The sequence below is a fragment of the Mangifera indica genome, chromosome 8, assembly GCF_011075055.1.
Source record: "Mangifera indica cultivar Alphonso chromosome 8, CATAS_Mindica_2.1, whole genome shotgun sequence".
Lineage (NCBI taxonomy): Eukaryota > Viridiplantae > Streptophyta > Magnoliopsida > Sapindales > Anacardiaceae > Mangifera > Mangifera indica.
This window is the reverse complement of record NC_058144.1, coordinates 5,106,804-5,126,755: the sequence shown is the minus strand read 5'-3', so window position 1 is coordinate 5,126,755 and position 19,952 is coordinate 5,106,804. Positions and strand designations below refer to the sequence as shown.

General features: G+C 32.6%; 2 protein-coding genes and 1 long non-coding RNA gene across 10 annotated transcripts; 1 reads left to right on the top strand and 2 right to left on the bottom strand.

Annotated features, from left to right (window-relative positions):
• The first annotated feature begins 1,968 nt into the window (after positions 1–1,968).
• Positions 1,969–5,743, top strand: LOC123223774 (GTP cyclohydrolase 1-like). Of its 2 annotated transcripts, none has more exons than XM_044647134.1 (2): positions 1,969–2,676; positions 4,183–5,743. In XM_044647134.1, the coding sequence occupies exons 1-2, from the start codon at positions 2,433–2,435 to the stop codon at positions 5,370–5,372; spliced, it is 1,434 nt and encodes a 477-aa protein (XP_044503069.1). In that variant the 5' UTR covers positions 1,969–2,432; the 3' UTR covers positions 5,373–5,743. The 2 variants fall into 2 exon arrangements, with proteins under 2 accessions (XP_044503069.1, XP_044503070.1); XM_044647135.1 differs by having other exon boundaries at positions 1,973–2,646.
• Positions 5,744–5,869: 126 nt separating this feature from the next.
• On the bottom strand, positions 5,870–11,744 carry LOC123223776. Of its 4 annotated transcripts, none has more exons than XR_006503861.1 (4): positions 11,670–11,744; positions 11,543–11,592; positions 8,590–8,721; positions 5,870–6,174 (listed from the first exon to the last, which is right to left on the bottom strand). It is a non-coding gene; the product is annotated as an uncharacterized LOC123223776 (long non-coding RNA). The 4 variants fall into 4 exon arrangements; XR_006503864.1 differs by having other exon boundaries at positions 11,543–11,589; positions 11,670–11,741; XR_006503862.1 differs by lacking the exon at positions 5,870–6,174 and adding an exon at positions 8,075–8,370.
• A 1,934-nt stretch (positions 11,745–13,678) lies between these two features.
• On the bottom strand, positions 13,679–18,865 carry LOC123223751 (myb-like protein X). 4 transcript variants are annotated; one of them, XM_044647103.1, is made up of 6 exons: positions 17,885–18,865; positions 17,639–17,797; positions 17,270–17,549; positions 14,997–15,894; positions 14,159–14,737; positions 13,679–13,988 (listed from the first exon to the last, which is right to left on the bottom strand). In XM_044647103.1, exons 3-5 carry the CDS (start codon positions 17,345–17,347, stop codon positions 14,235–14,237), a joined length of 1,479 nt encoding a protein of 492 aa, XP_044503038.1. In that variant the 5' UTR covers positions 17,348–17,549; positions 17,639–17,797; positions 17,885–18,865; the 3' UTR covers positions 13,679–13,988; positions 14,159–14,234. The 4 variants fall into 4 exon arrangements, with proteins under 4 accessions (XP_044503038.1, XP_044503041.1, XP_044503039.1 ...); XM_044647106.1 differs by having other exon boundaries at positions 17,270–17,456; XM_044647104.1 differs by having other exon boundaries at positions 17,270–17,797; positions 17,885–18,039; positions 18,552–18,865.
• Between the last annotated feature and the right edge of the window lie 1,087 nt (positions 18,866–19,952).

Below are 19,952 nucleotides of genomic sequence, written 5' to 3'. Positions count from 1 at the left end.
AATGAGCGATTAATTATGTAATTAACAACTAAACATATTCTTTATATGCAAGACAATACACAATATCAAAAGTCTTTTTATCCAAAAGTAATAGGAAGAATAAATCACAAAAATTTCAACCATTTCTATTGTTTCATGTGTATATGCTTTCGAGTGATACATAAATGATAGCATATCATTTAATTGAAAATTTTTTAATTTTTAATTTAAAATTATTTGATTATATAATAATATATTATATATAAACTAATTAAAAAATATAAATACATAATTTTATAATTATTATATTATTACGGATTCCTCATGTCAAAATTTATAAAAAGTAAAGGGAGGATACCTTTCTCTATCTCTACTGAATTAACAAAACTTTGGGCGGAAGTGCCTGTCTAAATCCTAATCTCGGTCACATATCATATTCTTTTCCACTTTGACTTAGCTTTTTCATTTTTTGATTCCGTAATGATAATATTATGGGGAAGGAGTTGGTGATGGGAGGTGGTTGGAATGAAATCTTGGATGGTGGGTTGGTAAAATGTTGTAATCTCTTTCCTAACCCTAACGCCACCCATTTTCCGTTACTTGACTTATCTAACCAATCAATCATTTTCAGCATTTCTATCGCATTCTGGCTAGTGAAAGCGTTGCGCCAAAGAAAAGGAAGATAATGGTTCAGAGGCAGAGGAGTAATTTTATAGAATAAATAAATAAACTTTACCTATAAATAAATTATTTATGATTTTTCATCTATTTTAAAATCATATAATACCAACCTATAATAATATTACTTAATTTTATATACATGGATACAGATCTTGTGATGACGTGGAGATGGGTCTCTTTTTGTCTCAATAAAATTATTATTATTATTATTTAGTTTTGTATATTTTTAAAGGCCAAACGACTATTTCCCACCCAAGGTATGCTGTAATGACGAGTTTCCACCCTTTAACTATGAAAACACCAAACACCCACCCATGGCCGGTTAGATTTAACCAAACCCTAACGGTGACAAGGGTAAAATTGTCATTTTCTCTAGAATATTAAAAATAAACTAAAATAGAATATATTTTGCCCCCCTAAACTTTAAAAACTAAAATTCCCCCCCCAGCCTAAGTTTTCAAAAATCGCAGTTTCACCCTCCCGAAGCATTGCCGACGGTCTCCGGCTCCACTGCCGACGGTCTCTCCCTCCCGAAGCATCCTCACCTTCCAGAGAACTCTTTCCTCCCATTTGGACTTCCAATCGGAGTCGGAGAAGCTGTGGAAGACGAAGAACTTCGTCGGGGAAGACGAAGTTCTTCGTCTTCCCAGTCGTCGTCGTCGTCTGGGAAGACGACGTCTTCCCAGACGAAGACGAGACGACGAGACGACTCGTCGTCCTCTGGGAAGACGAGTCGTCTTCATCTGGGAAGACAATCGTCTTCCCAGACGACGAAGACGAGATCGATCGATCTCGTCTTCGTCGTCTGGGAAGACGATTTCTCTTCCCAGACGGCTTATCTCTGCGTCGGATACGTTGAGGTCGAGTTGAGAGGCGCCGTCGGTGGAAGAGAAACCGTCGGGAGGGGAAGACGGCCGGTGATGGCGCCGGAGAAAGCGACGGAAAAGGGTTTGGAAATTGGAAGGGTTTGGAAATAAACCCTAGGGGGGGAAATGCAATATTTTCAAACTTAGCTTAGGGAAAAAATGTTAGTTTTTAAACTTTTAGGGGGGGAAATGCAATTAAATTTACCACCGTTAGGGTTTGGTTAAATCTAACCGGCCATGGGTGGGTGTTTGGTGTTTCCATAGTTAAAGGGTGGAAACTCGTCATTACAGCATACCTTGGGTGGGAAATAGTCGTTTGGCCATTTTTAAAAATAAAAGTATATATATAAATAATATGTTTAAATAATAATATATTAATTAAATATTATTTTATTTTTAATTAAAAATTATTTCTGTTAAAAATCATAATGGTATGAATCCTAACCCCGAATCCACACGTTTGGATAATCAAGGCGAACCCTATGATTTTTTCGTTCTTATTATTATCTCACGGTTTCTTTCTTTGTATTTCTCACTTCCAATTCTCGCTTCCGTTCCACACTGCCATCATTTCAGCTCCTCAGGCCTAATAGCATTTGATTTGGATTCCCTTTTTTTTTTTTTTTTTCCTTTTCTTTCACCCGGTTAGCTCAAGTTTTTATTTTCTCCTCGATTCATTTTTATTTGCATTTTTTGGGGTTTTCAATATTCCTACTGTTTCGCTGGCTGCTGATTGTCGGTCTTTTGAAAGATTTGTTTTTATTTGGTGCTTTATACACAGGTTGTGTTGATTTTTAAATCTTGTCTCTGATTAATTGCAAAGCTTTGGTTGTTCTTTAACTGGTTTGGGTTGGTTTGATTTGTGATTTGGGTCGGTGGTGTTTGTGGGATTTGTTGAGTCTGTCAATGGGTGCTTTGGATGAGGGGCATTTCCACGTGGAGCTTGAGAATGGGGTGAAACTGAGTGGCCTCGAGCTTGGTTTTGAGCAAGAACCTGAGACTCGCACTATTGAAGATGCTGTCAAAATTCTCCTGCAGGGCTTAGGTGAAGATGTCAATAGAGAAGGTCTCAAAAAGACCCCTCTTCGCGTCGCTAAGGCTCTCTATGAAGGAACAAGAGGTGCCTACTATCGTTATTCACTTTATTCTGGTGATTTTACTTAATTTCTGAAAAGAACAAATTTATAATCTAGTGGTTGTTTTCACTGAATCTTAGTCGTTGGGATGCTACTTTTCAATCGTAGCATGCCAGCGTCTAATGTGAAGTATAGATAATTTGAAAGTTTTGCATATTGCATTACAAATGGGAGACCTTTTGAAATTTTAGATGGTTATGACTATTTCAAGCTTTTCTTTATGGTTCAACAAATAGCAGCACGAATCAAGTTGTTTTTCTATGACTTTCATCACTATATCCTTTAGTTAAGTTCTTGGTCCTTTTCAGGCTGTTTGGTGGACAACTGAGCAGATTGATTTTTACTAAACTCACGGGATTGCCCTGTGTGACTTTTCTTCAACGAACTCCAGCTGTGCTATTATAAGCTCTTTCAATATTTTTGCTTTTTGTTCCATAATAGCTTACTCTCTTTATGCTGCAAGTTCACTATGATTGCTTACTCCTGTATTGCAAGGCCATTCTGATTCTCTGATTGCTTTGCTAAATAAAGCAAAATTCTTTTCAAATAGCTGTCATGGTTAGACAGAACGTCAGAGAGTATGAAAGAGTTTTGCTTTTTCCTCTCCCCAGATAACTAAACCCCAACCACTGGATGTGGTTGAGCAAAAGCATTGTGATAAAAGTTCAGCTTTTCTTCATATTTACAGTGGAGAGGCTGGTGTGCGATCAATTTATTGTATCATTTTGATGATAATTTGTGAGGAATTAGGATTATTAAACATGTGAAAAAATGGAGGGGGTCTTGAATGTAGTTTAGACAAGTTATGCCTAGGTTCAGTGCTAGGAAGGATATTATTTTTTATTATTTTATGTTCTCTCTATTGGGATGCTTCCGTAACTAGCTGATAATCATTGGGTGTATCTAGTCTAGCATCTAATGTTGGCCCGTGTCCAGGGTGAAGTGAGATGCATGTTGATTAATGCCTTCAAGCATGGGCTGTGGCTTACAAACATGTATACACATAATGTATCTTTTTGTTATTATATACTCATAAATTCCCCTAGCTTATTGCACTATTATTTGGTGACTGATTCAGTAGCTGGTTTGTCTGGGACTTTGAATTTTCTAGACATTTTGACTCCCCAGTGAAAAAATTGGTATAGTAGTTGTTCCTTGTAATATCAATTGGTATAAGTTCTTGTCATTTTGCAACATATCTTGCTTTTCAGCATTAATTTCCATAATGGGTCTATGACCCAAACATAGTTCTGGCGGGTGTTAGAGAATTTGCCAATGTCGGCCATACCTACCCCCATATTTTCTCATCTTTAATTGAGTAAGAGGCCTTCCTTTTCTGAATTCTCTAGTTATTCAGTCTTTAATGCATGGTGCCATGATGGGAAAAAATAAAATTGATTGTGTTAACTTATATTTTCTTTTTAATCATTTATTCTCATATATGTATTTTTATATAGACTAATTTGGAATTTTTGGTTTGGCTTCTGATTGTTGATTAATGTATTTATTACTTTTTTCAGGTTACAGACAAAATGTGAAAGACATTGTTCAAGGTGCTTTGTTCCCTGAAGTAGGTTTAGATAATGGAATTGGTCATGCAGGAGGAGTAGGTGGGCTTGTGATTGTTCGGGATCTTGACCTCTTTTCTTACTGTGAATCTTGTTTGCTTCCATTCCAAGTTAAGTGTCATGTTGGTTATGTGCCCTCTGGTCAACGGGTTCTGGGATTGAGCAAGCTCTCCAGAGTAGCTGATATCTTTGGAAAACGGCTCCAAGACCCACAGCGTCTTGCAGATGAAGTGTGTTCAGCTTTGTACCATTGGATCAAGCCAGCTGGTGTTGCTATCTTACTGCAATGCTTACACCTCCATTTCCCAAATCTGGAGTCAGCCTTTCAGTACACTGATCACCAAGGTTGGGTGAAGGCACAGGTTTGTTCAGGTACTGGTGTTTTTGAAGATCAAGATGCAGATGTTTGGAGTGATTTTTTGAGCCTCCTGAGATTCAGAGGAGTAAATGTGGATAAAACTGATGTGAAAGACTATACTGAAATAGGTTGGTGTCCATCCCAAGCTCTGTTAACTGCAAAAATTTCTTCTAAGCTAGAACCAGTCAACCAAGGAATGGTTGCTGCAGTTACTTCAATTCTCAGTTCTCTGGGGGAAGATCCATCAAGGCAAGAACTTTTAGGAACTCCTAGTCGTTTTGTGAAGTGGTTGATGAACTTTCAGAACACAAATCTGGAGACGAAGTTGAATGGTTTTCCTTGTGGGAGACTTGATATTCTTAAACCCACTGGAGAACTCAGTTGCAATATGGAGCATATACATTCTGAGCTTGGCTTACCATTTTGGTCTCAATGTGAGCATCATTTACTTCCTTTTTATGGCGTCGTACATATTGGGTTCTTCAGTTCCGAAGGATTTAGTCCAATTGGAAAACCCCTTTTACAGTCAGTAGTACATTTTTATGGTTTCAAACTTCAAGTACAGGAAAGACTCACTAGGCAGATTGCTCAGACGGTTTCACCACTCTTAGGGGGGGATGTGATGGTAGTTGTGGAGGCTAGCCACACCTGTATGATCTCCAGAGGGATTGAGAAGTTTGGAAGTAGTACTGCAACTATTGCCGTACTGGGTCGATTTTCAACTGACCCTGCTGCCAGGGCAATGTTTTTGCAGAGTATTCCAAAGACTACATTGGGAGGTTGATAATTGGAACCGGCCAATGGATGTTTTATGTTATAGAAACACATAGATAACTCCATTTCTTTGCCATTTTGATGGATGCATGTGCATCTGCGGTGGTGCAGCTGTGCAGGCATGGCAGGGTAATTTGTGATAGACCTGTCATGGTTGACTCTAGCGATTCTTGGCCCCTTATCACTTATTTTTAGGTTCAACTTCTACCTATTTCACTGTAGCATAAACCCTTTTCGAAAGAAATTTTGAAGGGCATGCCATTTTTCCATGATTTTTTTTCTGTTACACCGTTTTTCTTTTTCCAGTCATGTTCCCGATGGTGGAAGTTCAAATATTTACTTAACATGGAAATGAAAAAAAAAAGTTTAGATTTGTGATTCTGTTACCATTGTTATACACTCTTTATTATTTTTGCCTTTTTCATGGAAACTCTGGCGTGACGTTTTAATTTGTGCCCAAATATTGAATACAAGTTAGCTTTTCTTACTAAAAACCTATTGCAAAAGTAGAGAATGCTAGAAATTCCATACATATGCATAACAAAAAAGATTATTCAGAATTCGGGGTTCAGATTTTTTTCACATGGATCAGTAGATACCAGACACAACCTATTTATCCTGACCGAACCACGAATGTCTGATGGCATTGCCAATCCGCATGAAGATTTGATTCCACGTGAGGATTTTATTTTGGGGGCACGATGAATAGGCAGTAGGCACCTGCTGTATCTTGAATTGAATGACAAAATGGCAATCCCCATGACTGTTATTTAACACACTTGTATCCATACCAATATAGAGAGATGAAAAACCTGCATACAGCAGATACCCCTCAGCTTGCATTCTGAATAAACGGAAACTATAAGATAAAATCCAGAATTACTGAAACCACAAACTGCAGTTTGAACTGGGTGTCATTAGTCTGATATCGTTGTGAATTGTTATGACAAAAAGAAATGATGTTATTTATCATGAATTAATGCATACAGTCACTAGAAGAAACTTTACGCGAGCAAATGTAAATAAATTCTCATTAAGCACTGTTGATAAAATAAATCACGGGCACAGACAAGAAAAACATTTCTTCTTTATTATTACTTTTTTGTGGGTGTGGGATGTGGAGAGTTACGAGAAGGATGCATAGCGATAACGGTATAGAAGATTTCAAAAGCTTCAGAAGAATAATGCCTCAAATTCATTGCTTTCATATTTGAGTTCCATATGCTTCATAAATACAGCCTAAATTTGCTAGAGACAATACATAACAAAGCTTTTCTGATGGTATCCTTGGAGAAGCACATAAATAAGAATACACAAGATCAAAAGACAGCGTAAATACAGGCAAAAAAGGATTATAACAATTAAGCAAATAAATCATGCAAGATGACCGAACCTTTTCCTGGCCAAGGTAGTAGTGCAACATATCAACTATTACCAACTCATTTTCTGCAAGCACAAGATTTCCACACCAGAAACTCATACTTTTGATGTAGGATATAAATCTCATACCTCATACTTGAGATTGTAACATTATCAACATTGAATATGCAAAAATTAACCATCCCGACCTCTTTGGGTTCACAACCATTGTTGCAAGCTTTGCACTTACATTCTATTCCTTAAATTTGAACTATTAGATTTCCTAAACAACATCATAGAAGTGGAGTAATTCAAAATAGGTAGATCAAATTGTTGATCAACAACCCTTGCATTGATGTGAGATTCAAATCTCATACTTTGTACTGGGGATTGTAACATCGTCAATAAAGAACATGCAATAATTAACCATCTTGACCTCTTTGGGTTCACTTTCATTGTTGCGAGCTTTGCACTTTATTTTGTTCCTTAAACCCAACCCCTCCAACAACAGGAAGAAATTTTTAAGTCATCACATCTGATAAAAAGTTTCCAATGCACTTCACTAATCCAATGCTTTACCATATTAATATTATCAGATGAGTCATCAGATGAACTGTGGGTATCATAAAGACAAAGAATTTGAATATCTCGCTATCATAAATTCCTGAAGGAAGAAGGTTGCATCTCCAATAGATATTTATCTTGTATTGGAAGACAAAACAGGAAAAAGGTTCAGTAAAGCAAAATGACTGCAATTAATGTACTAGCACATCGTTCACAATCAGGTTGCTTCCGTTTACAACTCTCAACATTTTTCTTTAAGTTAAAAAGAACAAGTGACAAATAGATGTTACTTGGGCTCTTTTTGATGCTAACTTGTCATCTTCAAACACCTTTGAAATTGTATTGACCAGACTGCTCTTTCCAGAATCTTTAGGACCAATTAAAATGAGTGATATTGGCTTTGGCAAATCATAGCCACTCAACCTTTTGCACCCAGCATCCTCAACCCATTCTCCAGGGGTAATTTGTGAATATCAAAATACATGTAATATCAAGAAAGTATATCGTGATTTTTTAGACATGTTTGCACAACAATTTCAGCATCAGAAAGATTTCAAATGTCACTGCTTTAAGAAAATAAAAATGTCCTACTTGATATGGTAATGCCATAAAATTGTTAGAACCCTATCTGCTTCCATGAAAGTATTGGACCTATAAAAACCAACACAACGATACCAGACCCTTGGGCATCCTGTTGTGAGATATCATGCAATTGGCATGCTAATTCAAAGTGAGTTCAATGCATGAGTCAAGATGCAGGGTTAGTGAAGCCTATTAAAATGGGTCACATGCTACCAAAATAGGGGACGTTTTATAAGGATCCATTGAAACATATGGTTTTTAGTTTAGTTTCGTACCAAGAATCTTTGGTGTGTAAAAATTACAAAAACTTTCCTTGCTACAACATTACACTTCACAGAAGCCCTCAAAGCAAATAGAATTGACAAGGTTTTCATTTAGTACACAACATTAACAATTTCAAGTTGCAGAACCTGTGGAAATGTACTTTTTTCAAGGCTCTTGAAGCTATCATGACAAAAATTCCAGCAACAGTAGCTTCAATTCTTATCGAGAGCCCAGCGATGCTGTTTAAGGACCAGTAGATATCAGTATCATATATAAGAAAATAATAATAATAATAATTAAGCGATAATCAGTAAAGGGTCACTTAATTCGTGCACCTGAGAACATATATCAAGTCCTAACATATAAAAACATGTGGCTTTTAAATGCAGCATGGAGTGAGATACATTTTTCTACCCAAAAAAAAAAGGCCAAAATGGACAATCAAAATTAGCATATACCTCAAAATTTTGTTGCTAGCCTCTCTCAAAACTGATCATAACTGAGCAAGAATTGTGTGTACCATCTCCTCCTCTGTTCCGCTTCAAAGTCCAAGCAAGCTGCAGATAGCTGAACAGTTTCTTGGGGGAATTCTGCAGACACCAGTGGTGTGTCCTTTATGACATGAAATGAAAACCAATACTTGATGGGAATGAAGGGACCATCAATTGAGTGATAAAAGAAAGGGATATTGAAATTTTTACCACTTTTTTATTCCGTGTATACAAAATTGCCACCTATCCTAAAGCTTTCACAAATATACCACAACAGTACTCACCTTTCCCAAAATACCCCTCTTCAATGTTTCATGCATAAATTCTCTCTCCTCTTCTCTGCAACTTTTTTTTCTCTTCTTCCTCTTCTTCCAAAGTTATAAAGAAATCACTCTCTCTTCTCTCTCATCTTCAAAAAACAAAAACAGGAAGGAAACAACCAAATTCTTCAAATTAAGAATTCTTTAAAGTAAGGATTTTAAAAAAAAAAGGGGAAAAAAAAAGAGCAACCTACAAGATAAAAAATGACCATCGAAGAAATGATCATGTAACAGTATTTAACTGGAAAAAGAAAAAAAATTGCTATTTAAGCATTTAAGTGAAACAAAAAAAACTGGACATTTAACTTAAAAAAAAAAAAAGGTTGGCGTAAAAGTTACTGTGTAACGCCAACCCTTAATATATGTATATAATATTAAATAATATTTTTATATTAATATAATATATTATATACTATAATATTATAATATATTATAATTTATATAATTAAATTATAATATTTTATAATATAATATTACATATATAATATAAAATATATTATATATAATATATATAATTATTACAGGGGTTGGCGGCATCGCCAACCCTTGGCGTCGCCAAGGGTTGGCGATGCCGCCAACCCCTGGTAATATATATTATATATAATAAAATTTATATAATTATAAATATTATATTATAATATTATTTTATATTTTATAAAATATATGTAAAAGCAATCTGGGTTGACGATAAGGGAAATTGGTCTGTAGCATTAATGTAGAGTGGGCCCACCTTTTATAAAGCAAAGCATGATTTATATATATATATATATATATAATTATTTAATTTTATATATATATATATATATTAATATATGATATATTATATTATATTTTAATTAGAATATTATAATTATATATTATAATATATAATATATATAATATTATATTAATATATTACAATAATATTATATATTATAATATTATAATATTTTATATATAATATAATATTAATTTATATTTGTATCAAATTTTAAATTAATTTAACAAATTAAAAAGGTGAAAGCTGCTGAATTTTACGTCAATCCCTGAATTTAAATATATTATAATATTATAATATAATATTATATATTATAATATATAATATGTATTAATATATTATTATATATATAATATATAAACCAAAGGTTGGCGGCATCGCCAACCCTTGGCGTCGCCAAGGGTTGGCGATGTCGCCAACCCTTGGTCAAAATAAAAAAAAAAAGGAGCTGGGGGCAAATGGTGGGACAAGGGAGCTGGGAAAATAAAAAAAAAAAAAGGAAAAGTTGGCATTAACGCCAACTTTTCTTGCTATCACTCTTTGGTTTTTTTGAATGGTAGGCCCACCTTTAATCCTTCCAGAGATTTATGACAGAAACATCAGGATTCTCTGCAAGAAAATATTGCAGAGAATAAAATATATATAATATATTATATATAATATTTTATATTAATATAATGTATATATTATATTAATAATGTAAATAATAATATTATATGTATATTACATAATAATATTATGTAATATATTATATAATTATAATTATATTATATATAATATATTATAATATATAATAAAAAATATATAATATTTTAAATTGCAAATATATAATAAAATATATTATATAAAATATAATATAATTATATATTATAATATATTAAATATAATATATAATATTATTATAATTATATAATTAAATAATATATATTTATAATATATAATATATATATATATATAAAGCCAAGGTTGGCGGAAACGCCAACCCTTGGCGTCGCCAAGGGTTGGCGTTTCCGCCAACCTTGGCTTTATATATATATATATTATTATATATATATATATTTTATTATATAATTATTAATAATATAATATATTTTAATATAATTATAAAATAATATATTATTTATATTATTATAATATATAATATAATATTATAATAATATTAAAATATAATATATATTATTATAATATTATATAATATAATATATATTATATAATAATAATATAATATAATTATAATATATAAAATTAATATATTAATATAATAATATATATTAATATAAATACATTATATACATATAAGGGTTGGCGTTGCCAACCCTTCTATGTACAGGCCAGGTTGGCGTTAACAATTCCCAGATTTTACGCCAAGCTTTTTTTATGTTTTTTAGGTTAAACGTAAATTTTTTTTTTAAATTTTAATTCTTAAATGTTAATTTTTTTTCCAGTTAAATCCTACTGAATGTGATATTCTTCGACGGTCATTTTTTTCCAGTTGAGTTTTTTTGTGAGTTGCTCTTTTTTTTTTAAATCCTTATTTTGAAGAATTCTTAATCTGAAGAATTTTTTATTTCCTGCTTTTGTTTTTGAAATCTGAAGAATTCAATATTTTTTTCCAGAAGAGAGAGTGATTGATTCTTTTATCACTTTAGAATAAGAGAGAAAAAAATTGCAGAGAAGAGGAGAGAGAATTTGTGCATAAAAGATTGAAGAGGGGTATTTTGGGGAAGGTGATTACTGTTGTGGTATATTTGTGAAAGCTTTAGGATAGGTGGTAATTTTGTATACACGGAATAAAAAAGTGGTAAAAATTTCAATATCCCTAAAAGAAAATACGCTTACGTACCAGAGCAAAGACGGGCGGGACAGTAGAGGGAGTGGAATCATGAGCTTCTGCTGTATAGTAAAATAACATCACCAATTCATTCAAATTGAAGAGAAAGAAGAGAGAATAGAATCAGGTGTAGGTGTACCAGGAGTGACTGTGACTGTGATTGTGTCTCCGCCCATGCCTTTGCTTTCGGTGAAGAGTCAGGAGAAGATTGGTCATACCACTTATTTGCTGCACGGATGGGTGGGTACGTGTCAAACTGAATCGAGTCTGATCACTCTTTGATTCGAATAAAAAATAATTCAGTTTAAATTTGATTCGAATTAGTTAAGTCAATATTAAAGATGATTTGAGTTTGATTCGAATGAAAATAGTTTGGTTCTAGTTTAATTCGAATTTATGGATTAGATATATGACTTAAATTTATTGTTTGAATTTGTGAGTTATTGACAAAATAATATTATTTAATAATTATTTAATATAATTTAAATTGAGTCACAAATTAAATTCAAATTGAATCAAATCATCTATCTAATTCACGAGCTAAATCAAATTATCTATTTAGTTCGCGAGTCAAATCAAACTGAACCTTCTAAAATTAAAATTTGACTTAATTTTAAAACAAACCAAATATTTTTATTTAAATTTGATTTATATTCAAAATAAATAAATTCAAACTAAATAAAATTAAATCGAGTTGATTTTGAAATCTGTATTAATTTAATTCAAATTCGACCACAGCTTCATGTAGAGACAAGTGTTGTTTTATCTTCCAATCGATCCAATTTTTAATATTCAGATGATATTCAAAAAAACTAATATTTTATTTCAATAAGTTTTTAATTTTGTTGACCAATGTTGAACTGCTGTTACCCATGGTTAACTTATGCATCGACATTGTAATCTTAACAAAAGTAGCGGTAACTTATTTGCCTATAAGAATAATTTGGTGTCGGGGTTAGCAAAATTCGATTTAAATTGTAAAATTGACGTAAATTATTTAAAAATTATGATTTAATTTAATTTATAAAATAATTTGATTTAAATTAAAAATATTTTAAACTGTTATTTTTTAATTTAAATTGCAGTTTAGATAATTTTTAAATCAAAATGAATTATAAATCATATTTTTTAAATATATATATAATTATATTTGATAAAAATTTTCAATAAACAATTAAGTTTATAATTTACTTTTTATATTTGTTTTATTATTTTTTAATATTTATATTATATATATTTTATATTTGTTTTACGTATTTATATTATATTCTAAAAAACTATAATTCAATTAATTTTATTAAATAATACACATTTAAAAATGTATAATTTTAATAAGTTTAAACTAAGGTTAGATACGAACCAAATTGAGCCCAAATCGATCGGACTCATTTTTTATGAGCCCGAGCTCTGGCTCGGGTTCAAGCTCGCAAAGCTCGTTAAACACATGTTTATTTGATTCGTTTCATGATTCTAGTGTTCAGGCTCAAACTCGTATTTCAAGCTCAAAAGCTCGACTTCAGGCTCATATTTTAGGAAATAAATGATGTTGTTTATTCCAAGATAATTTTTTTTTTATTTGAGTGAACGGCTCTCAAACCAAGCTCGACTCGCTCAACCTATATTCAAGTTCGAATTTGTGTTCATTTTTCGCTTAAAATCCAAACTCACATTCGTATTTGGATTCGTTTAAGAAAAACTCGATTCAGTCTAATTCAAACAAAACTCATTTCAAACTTAAATAAATTCACTTCGAATCTAACTCTAATTCAAACTATACTCTAAATTGTATTTTTTAATTTAATTTAGTTTAATTTAATTTAAAACCTAAAATAATTTAATTTAATTTAGTTTAAGATTTTTCAAATTATTTTTTTAATTTAATTTGAAAAACCTCCCAAATCATATCAAACCAAACCATAGTCACCCTTAATTTAATTGCCTGTGCAATGAAAGAAAATATTATTGTTCTGTGAAGATTATTTAATTCAAGAACCCAATCAACTTAAAATATTTAACCGGGCCCGTGGCAAGGCAGCGTCAAATAATTATATACAGCCCTTGACTGCAAATTATCGGCACTCCAGTCAGAATGGCAAGGCTGGTTGTGTGCAATCCTCCTGCAATCCTTAACACTACACAAGCTCAGGATTGAATGAATATTAATGCCTCTTTCCATTCTCGCTCTCTAATATAAATTTTATGCGTATCATCTTTACATCAAACAATTCAAAACTGCCAAAAGGGTTGAATTTCTGTCTCTATGATTCTCATTTGTATAAAATTTGTGTCCAACTTAAGCCTCTATGCTAACAAAAATTGACACCTAACCATCTCTCAGTTCTCAGTCAACAAATCCTTCTCTTTCCAATAACACCTTAACAGGGTTCTTACACGTGCAAACCTCTAAAAACCCCTCTTTTAACGGTCCTGAAAAGATGAAAACTCCTCTTACAAAATCCTGAAAGATGCACCAAAAAAACAAAAAAAACTGTATGTCAAGCTCTGATCTGATTCTGTCGTATCACTTTCAGGACAAGCACTTTCAACACCAATCGCATGACTGCATTACAAAAAAAAAAAAAAAACAACAACATAGTATTAAAACAATGACCTCAGGACCTGGCATACCTTCATGAAAAGTTCTGTTTATACTTCAGGGTAACAGGCAAATTAGTGATGATAGAAGGGGAATTGAGGTTGTCCATTAGAACGGGATGACATATGGCAGAGCTGTTACACCAGCAGACTCTATGGGCAGAACTTCTGCCCACACTTGCTGTATCCCATCACCCCCAGGAGAACCCACTTTAGGCTTCTTTGACTGTACACTATTGCTGGAAAACAGCCATTCTCTGTCATCAAAATCAGACCAATCTTCCACTTTGGGAACACCTCTGGGCATAGTTGAAAGAATCTGATTCAGATACTCAGAATCAGGGTGTGGTGGTTTGGCAGATGCTTCACAATTCTCACTACTTTGATCAATAGTTGACAAAGGCTTAGTTGAGCATACAATTGAATCTTGAACTTTCCTAAAACCATTTATATTGTGTTCCTTGGCATCCACTTTATGATAACCAACTGCCCCATGAAACTCAGATGCAAAGTGGATAGCAGTTTGGCTCGGTTCTATTTTCCTTCCATTTTCTGTGATTAGGTGAGAAGATGAGACAAGTCTTGGCAACTTATTAGATCGAATTCTGTTGTCTGTCACAAGGTTGAAAAAATAAGGTACAATAAAAAATGAACTGATGCAAAACTTGACACGTACAACCAAAACTTTTATCCCAAAATTTAGAGACAGGATTCTTAAATAAATAAGCCAGAGCAATGGAAGTGAAAGTGATGCAGAAAGTTTTAACCTTAACAAAATTTTCAATATTAAATCACATCAATGATATCCCAAGGGATAGGGGGTTTAAGAACCGGAACATCCCAGAACTAAAGTGCAACAGAAAGGACTCACCATGTGAAAGTCCATTAATCTCAGGCTCCTTACGTTTGCCAACACTGACCTCACCAGAAGAATTGTTGCTGCTAGCCTTAGAAACATCTAGTGATCTAATATTGCGAGAACTCGGGAGGCCCTTGCCATTGTCTTTCAATTTTGAGTTGTCTTTTAATTTAAGCTGGTCTTTAATTGGCTCAACCATCTCCTTCACTTTCTCCTCTTTTTTCCTTTCCTTATCCTTATCCCAGCTTTTGTCGTTTGATCTGTTTTTCTTCTCTTTATCTCTATCCTTCTGTTTATCACCCTTATGATCACTTTCCTTGTGCCTATTCTTCTCAATATCATTCTTCTCCACTGGTTTAGTGATTCCTTTAAATATTTTTTCATCAATACCAGAGAATCCTTGAGCAACCAAATTTCCCAAACCTCTGGCCTCAACATGGTTCCATTGCCCATTGATTTTCTTATCAACTTCTTTCTTATCCTTTGCTTTCTCTTCCAATTTGTCAGTATTACACTCCAGAATCCTTCCTGGCAGTTCCACTCTTCTTTGATCTGTAACAGTAAGCTTCTGAACAATTTGGCTTCCTGTTGCTTTATCTTCAACCCTGATTCTCTTTGCCAAATCTTGCACATGTTTAGAATTCTTGATCCCATTATTCTGCAGGCTGTTTGGACCAAGCTTCTCTTCATGGTAGCACTCTGGCTGCTCTTCAACTCTCTTTGCATCTGAGCTCTGGTTCTTGTCTTTATCCTTATCCCTGTCCTTCTTCTCTTTGTGCCTCTCCTTTCGGTCTTTTTTAACACCATGTTTTTCTTTACTTCTCTCTTTATCTTTGTTCTTTCTTTCTTTGCCTTCTTGCTTTTCCTTGTCCTTCTTATCCTTCTTATGTTTTTTCTCCTTGTGTTTTTCCTGAATATAACATTTCAATTAGAGACAGATTAGAATAAGAGAAAAGATTAATATTTTACTAGAAGTAGATGGGGAAGGAAGAACAGCTAAACATGGTAAGGTAAAGAGATATCCAAACACCAAGGGGCAACATTCCCAGAGTGGTTGCAAAAATTAACGCAAGCATGAAATCCAAATTTGTTACCGAGCTGATGAATTGTCCCAGTTAATTCTTTAATTCATATGTGCAATTTTACCATAAAAAATATAAATCAAATATTAGATCTTTCCACGTTTTCATAGACTTAACAAATACTTCAAATAAAAGAACATAATCATCAAAATTTTACAACAAAGAAACATAAACTATTGAATATCCATATACACGTAAACAATTCAATATAAAGAAGACACCAATCAAATTATCTGCAAACCTAATGTAAAGAGAATTTGCTTCCGGTATATACTTATAAATTTAGACTGCAGTTTAGTGCTAATGGCTGGTAATGTTAACATGGTGGAGGAAGATAAATGAAAGACACGGAAATACTTCCACTAATATCCTAGTTCCTAGTTCTTCCTTTACAAGAGATCATTAAATCTCTTAGAATGTACTTTATTCAAAATTAAAACCTAAATGTAAAGGTAGATATCCCGGTTCTTCCTTCACAAGAAATCATTGAATCTATTGAATACATACTTTGTTCTAAATTTAACTAGAAGTAGAGGAACAAAAATGCCTCTAATGTGCAATCGGTAAATTAGGAAAAGAGAGAAACAGGCTCTGTAAATGAGAAAGATATTAGAACTAAAATATAATCCAGTTTCAGCAAATTTTTTATCTACCAAACATGGTTTGCCCAAAGTACAAGATTTGAACCACTAGAACACTAGAACAAGTGAACAATTCCAATTCCAATATATCATATCCTACATTTTCAGCAGTTTCAATATCATGCATACTGGATTATACCATAAAAGAATCTCATCACATTGCCTGAATTTTTCTGCAGTCTTCAAGGATTTACTAAAAAAATGTATTGTAGGTTGTGAGTGCCTTTGAACTTTAAAAAGCCTTATAATATATAATATGCTCAGTGTTTATAAACCTTGTAATAGCTATCACTCGTAAGTAGCCCATATAAACCATCTTCTAGCTCGCAAAAAAGTTGCGCATGATTTCCGAAAATTTGTGTCTCAACTTACTCAATTTAAAGCGAGCCTTGATACTGAACTCTATCTCCAAGAAAAACTTCCTAAAGTTATACGATAGACAATTAATACAATCCAATAGAGATAAAAAGGTACATACACCTGATAAGGAAAGCAATATCTGAACAAATTAAGCAGGACTAATGTTAAACAATGAAAGGTAAATAAAAAAGTGACAATAAACCTTTTCTAGTAAGTTTGTATCTTCAACTCTAACACTCTTTTCATATCCAGGAGGCGGGAATGGAAAGCAGCGAGACATTGCACGTGATCCGTAAAACAGCAAAGCAGAATCGTTTTACCAATTGAAAGGTTTCTCCTAGTTTTCTATGCCTTTGTTCCAACAAAGGAACAGAAAATAACCTATGCCCCTGTCCATGCACCATATCCTCACAATCATTTCCAGCTTGAAAAACACTTCATGATCACACAAAATCACCTTCCAGACAAAAGAATCCTGATACCTAATAATCAAAATTTCTTCTTTTTTACATCCAAATCCTTAGAATTGCAAGATAATGGCAAAAAATTGCATGGAACTAAGAGTACCCACAAGGCTTGGAAGAGCAACTCTACTGTTATAAACACTGAACTAACTTCAATGCAGCCAAATAATCAAAGTTTCAACTGTAATGATCTGTCAACAAATGCAGAAGTTCCAACAAAATCTGATCCTTCCTGTGATTACTACGAGGCCAAAAGGGATCATCACCTGCTCATCAGCAAACACCAACCAGTGTTAAGGAAAAATTCCCAGACAATGAGGATCCAAAACTTGGAGCACAAATTCAAAACTCACCACAATCTTAACCTTTTCATGAAGATTTCTTCACTTCCTTATCACCATCTAGTTATATGTCAAGCTTCCACACGGTTTGTGTTCAAAAGCAATTCTCAAAAATCCCTTTTTTGCATATTAAAGTTCAGCCTCTAGACAGCAGTTCTGAAATTACCCTTCGCAAATTGAATGAGAAGACTTTAATCTCAATAAATGTAACTTACATAAACTATTCTAAATAGAAGCTATATAATCCAATCCTCAGTTTCTATATACACCGTGTATTCTTCTTCTAATGATTAAAACCGAATAGTATAAAAACCACAATTAGGGTTTATTCTAGTACGATCCCACCAAACCCTAGATAAATTAAGCAACAAAAAATATGACAAACAAATCATCCACTGCTTAAAACCCCTAATTTCAATTTTCAAAACCCAAAAACTGCTTGTAGCCTTGTACAACTAAATAATTGTTTGAAGAAAGGAAACTAATAAGTGAACCCATATAAGAGAAAGAAGCCATTAATAGAAACATTAATAATTAAAGTTGTCATCAAATTAAGTTAAATCGTGAAAGATAAATTATGGGTTTCAAAATTTTTGTGAAGTAGGACAGAAAGTAGACAATTTTGAGATTAAAAAAAAAATGAAAAATCTTAATGGAAAGAAAGGAAGGATTATAGTACAAATGGAAGTGTCTAGGTTTCTCTCGGCGTGTCAGTACCTCTTCTCTTTTGTATAAAAAAGAAAGAGAAAAAGTTTGTGTAGGCGAAAAAGAAAGGTATTATTTTTGAGATCTCTTGTTCTATGAATCGAAGGATAGAAATAGGAATGTGTTCTGTTGGTTGTTTGTTGAGAAAGGCAGTGGGGCTGGCTTCTCCACAATAAAACCCGTATCAAAGGGAAGAGAAACTGTACATAAGTTTGCGAAAGGGTATTTATAAGAAGGTAGAGTAAGATGTGAGAGAAACGTGTCGAAAGAAGGATCCAGACACCAGAGAATGCAAATGTTGACGGGGGAACAAAACATTTAAAGCCGCTCTTCGTCTGTTTAAGTTTTCATTGTTCATCAGAACATAAAAATTTATTTTTTGTTTAGATAATATATTTAAAAAATCGATAAAACTATATATATCTATTTTTGATACATTATTTATATATATAGATGAGATGTTATCATATGATTGAATATTTTTTTATTATATGATGATACATGTTTTAAAATCACCTAATTATATGATGATACATCACTATATACATAAATTATGTACTAAAACTAGGTACATAAATTAATATTTATTAAAAATATTTAAATATATACAAAAAGATGATAAAATAAATTGACATTTATTGAAAGTAAATAAGTTGAAAAGAGAATAGAAAAAAAAATACATTCATTTATCTCAAATTAACCGATGTGGGAAGAATAGGAAAGAGAGATAATGTAAAATGAATAGGAGGAAGAAGAATTAAAAAGAAATAGACATTTACGGAAAACAAGTGGGGGAAGAAAATGAAGAAACAATAATGGAAAGAATAATATTATGTGTATTTATTTTAGATACATAATTATATATATATATATATATATATTTATATGTATTATCATATAATTGGATATATAATAATGTGATAATAAATATATATGTTTGTGTACTCAATATAAGTATGTATAATTTTATTATAATAGAAAATGGAGATGGATATATGATCAAATATAAGGCCTGTCAATTCAATAAGGCAAACCCAAGATCCAATTATTCGATCCGAAAAATTAAGTTCCAAACTGAACAAAACTCAAGCTTCTAATGGGCTTAGACAAAAAATTTTATCTAAATGACAAATCTAGATTTTGTGTACTTAAAATAAATACACCTAATTTTTATTGTAATGAAAAAGTGGGAAAATGAAGAAATATGTTCAAATATAAGGTCTGTTAATTCAATCGAGCAAGCCCAAGATCCAATTATTCTATCCGAAAAATTAAATTCTATACTGGACAAAACTTAAGCTTCTAATGGGCTTGGACAAAATTTTTTATCTATTTAATTATTCAATAAAATTATGTGTATCCACTTTAGATACAC

What these genes read in the sequence shown, in the direction of transcription:
- LOC123223774 (XM_044647134.1), top strand. Translation starts at nt 2,433, where the DNA reads ATGGGTGCTTTGGATGAGGGGCATTTCCACGTGGAGCTTGAGAATGGG. An exon ending in TCGTTATTCACTTTATTCTG is followed by an intron (nt 2,677 to 4,182) that starts GTGATTTTACTT and finishes TACTTTTTTCAG; the next exon opens with GTTACAGACAAAATGTGAAA.
- LOC123223751 (XM_044647103.1), bottom strand. Translation starts at nt 17,347, where the DNA reads ATGTCTCGCTGCTTTCCATTCCCGCCTCCTGGATATGAAAAGAGTGTT. An exon ending in ATACAAACTTACTAGAAAAG is followed by an intron (nt 15,895 to 17,269) that starts GTTTATTGTCAC and finishes TGTTATATTCAG; the next exon opens with GAAAAACACAAGGAGAAAAA. An exon ending in GATTAATGGACTTTCACATG is followed by an intron (nt 14,738 to 14,996) that starts GTGAGTCCTTTC and finishes ACCTTGTGACAG; the next exon opens with ACAACAGAATTCGATCTAAT.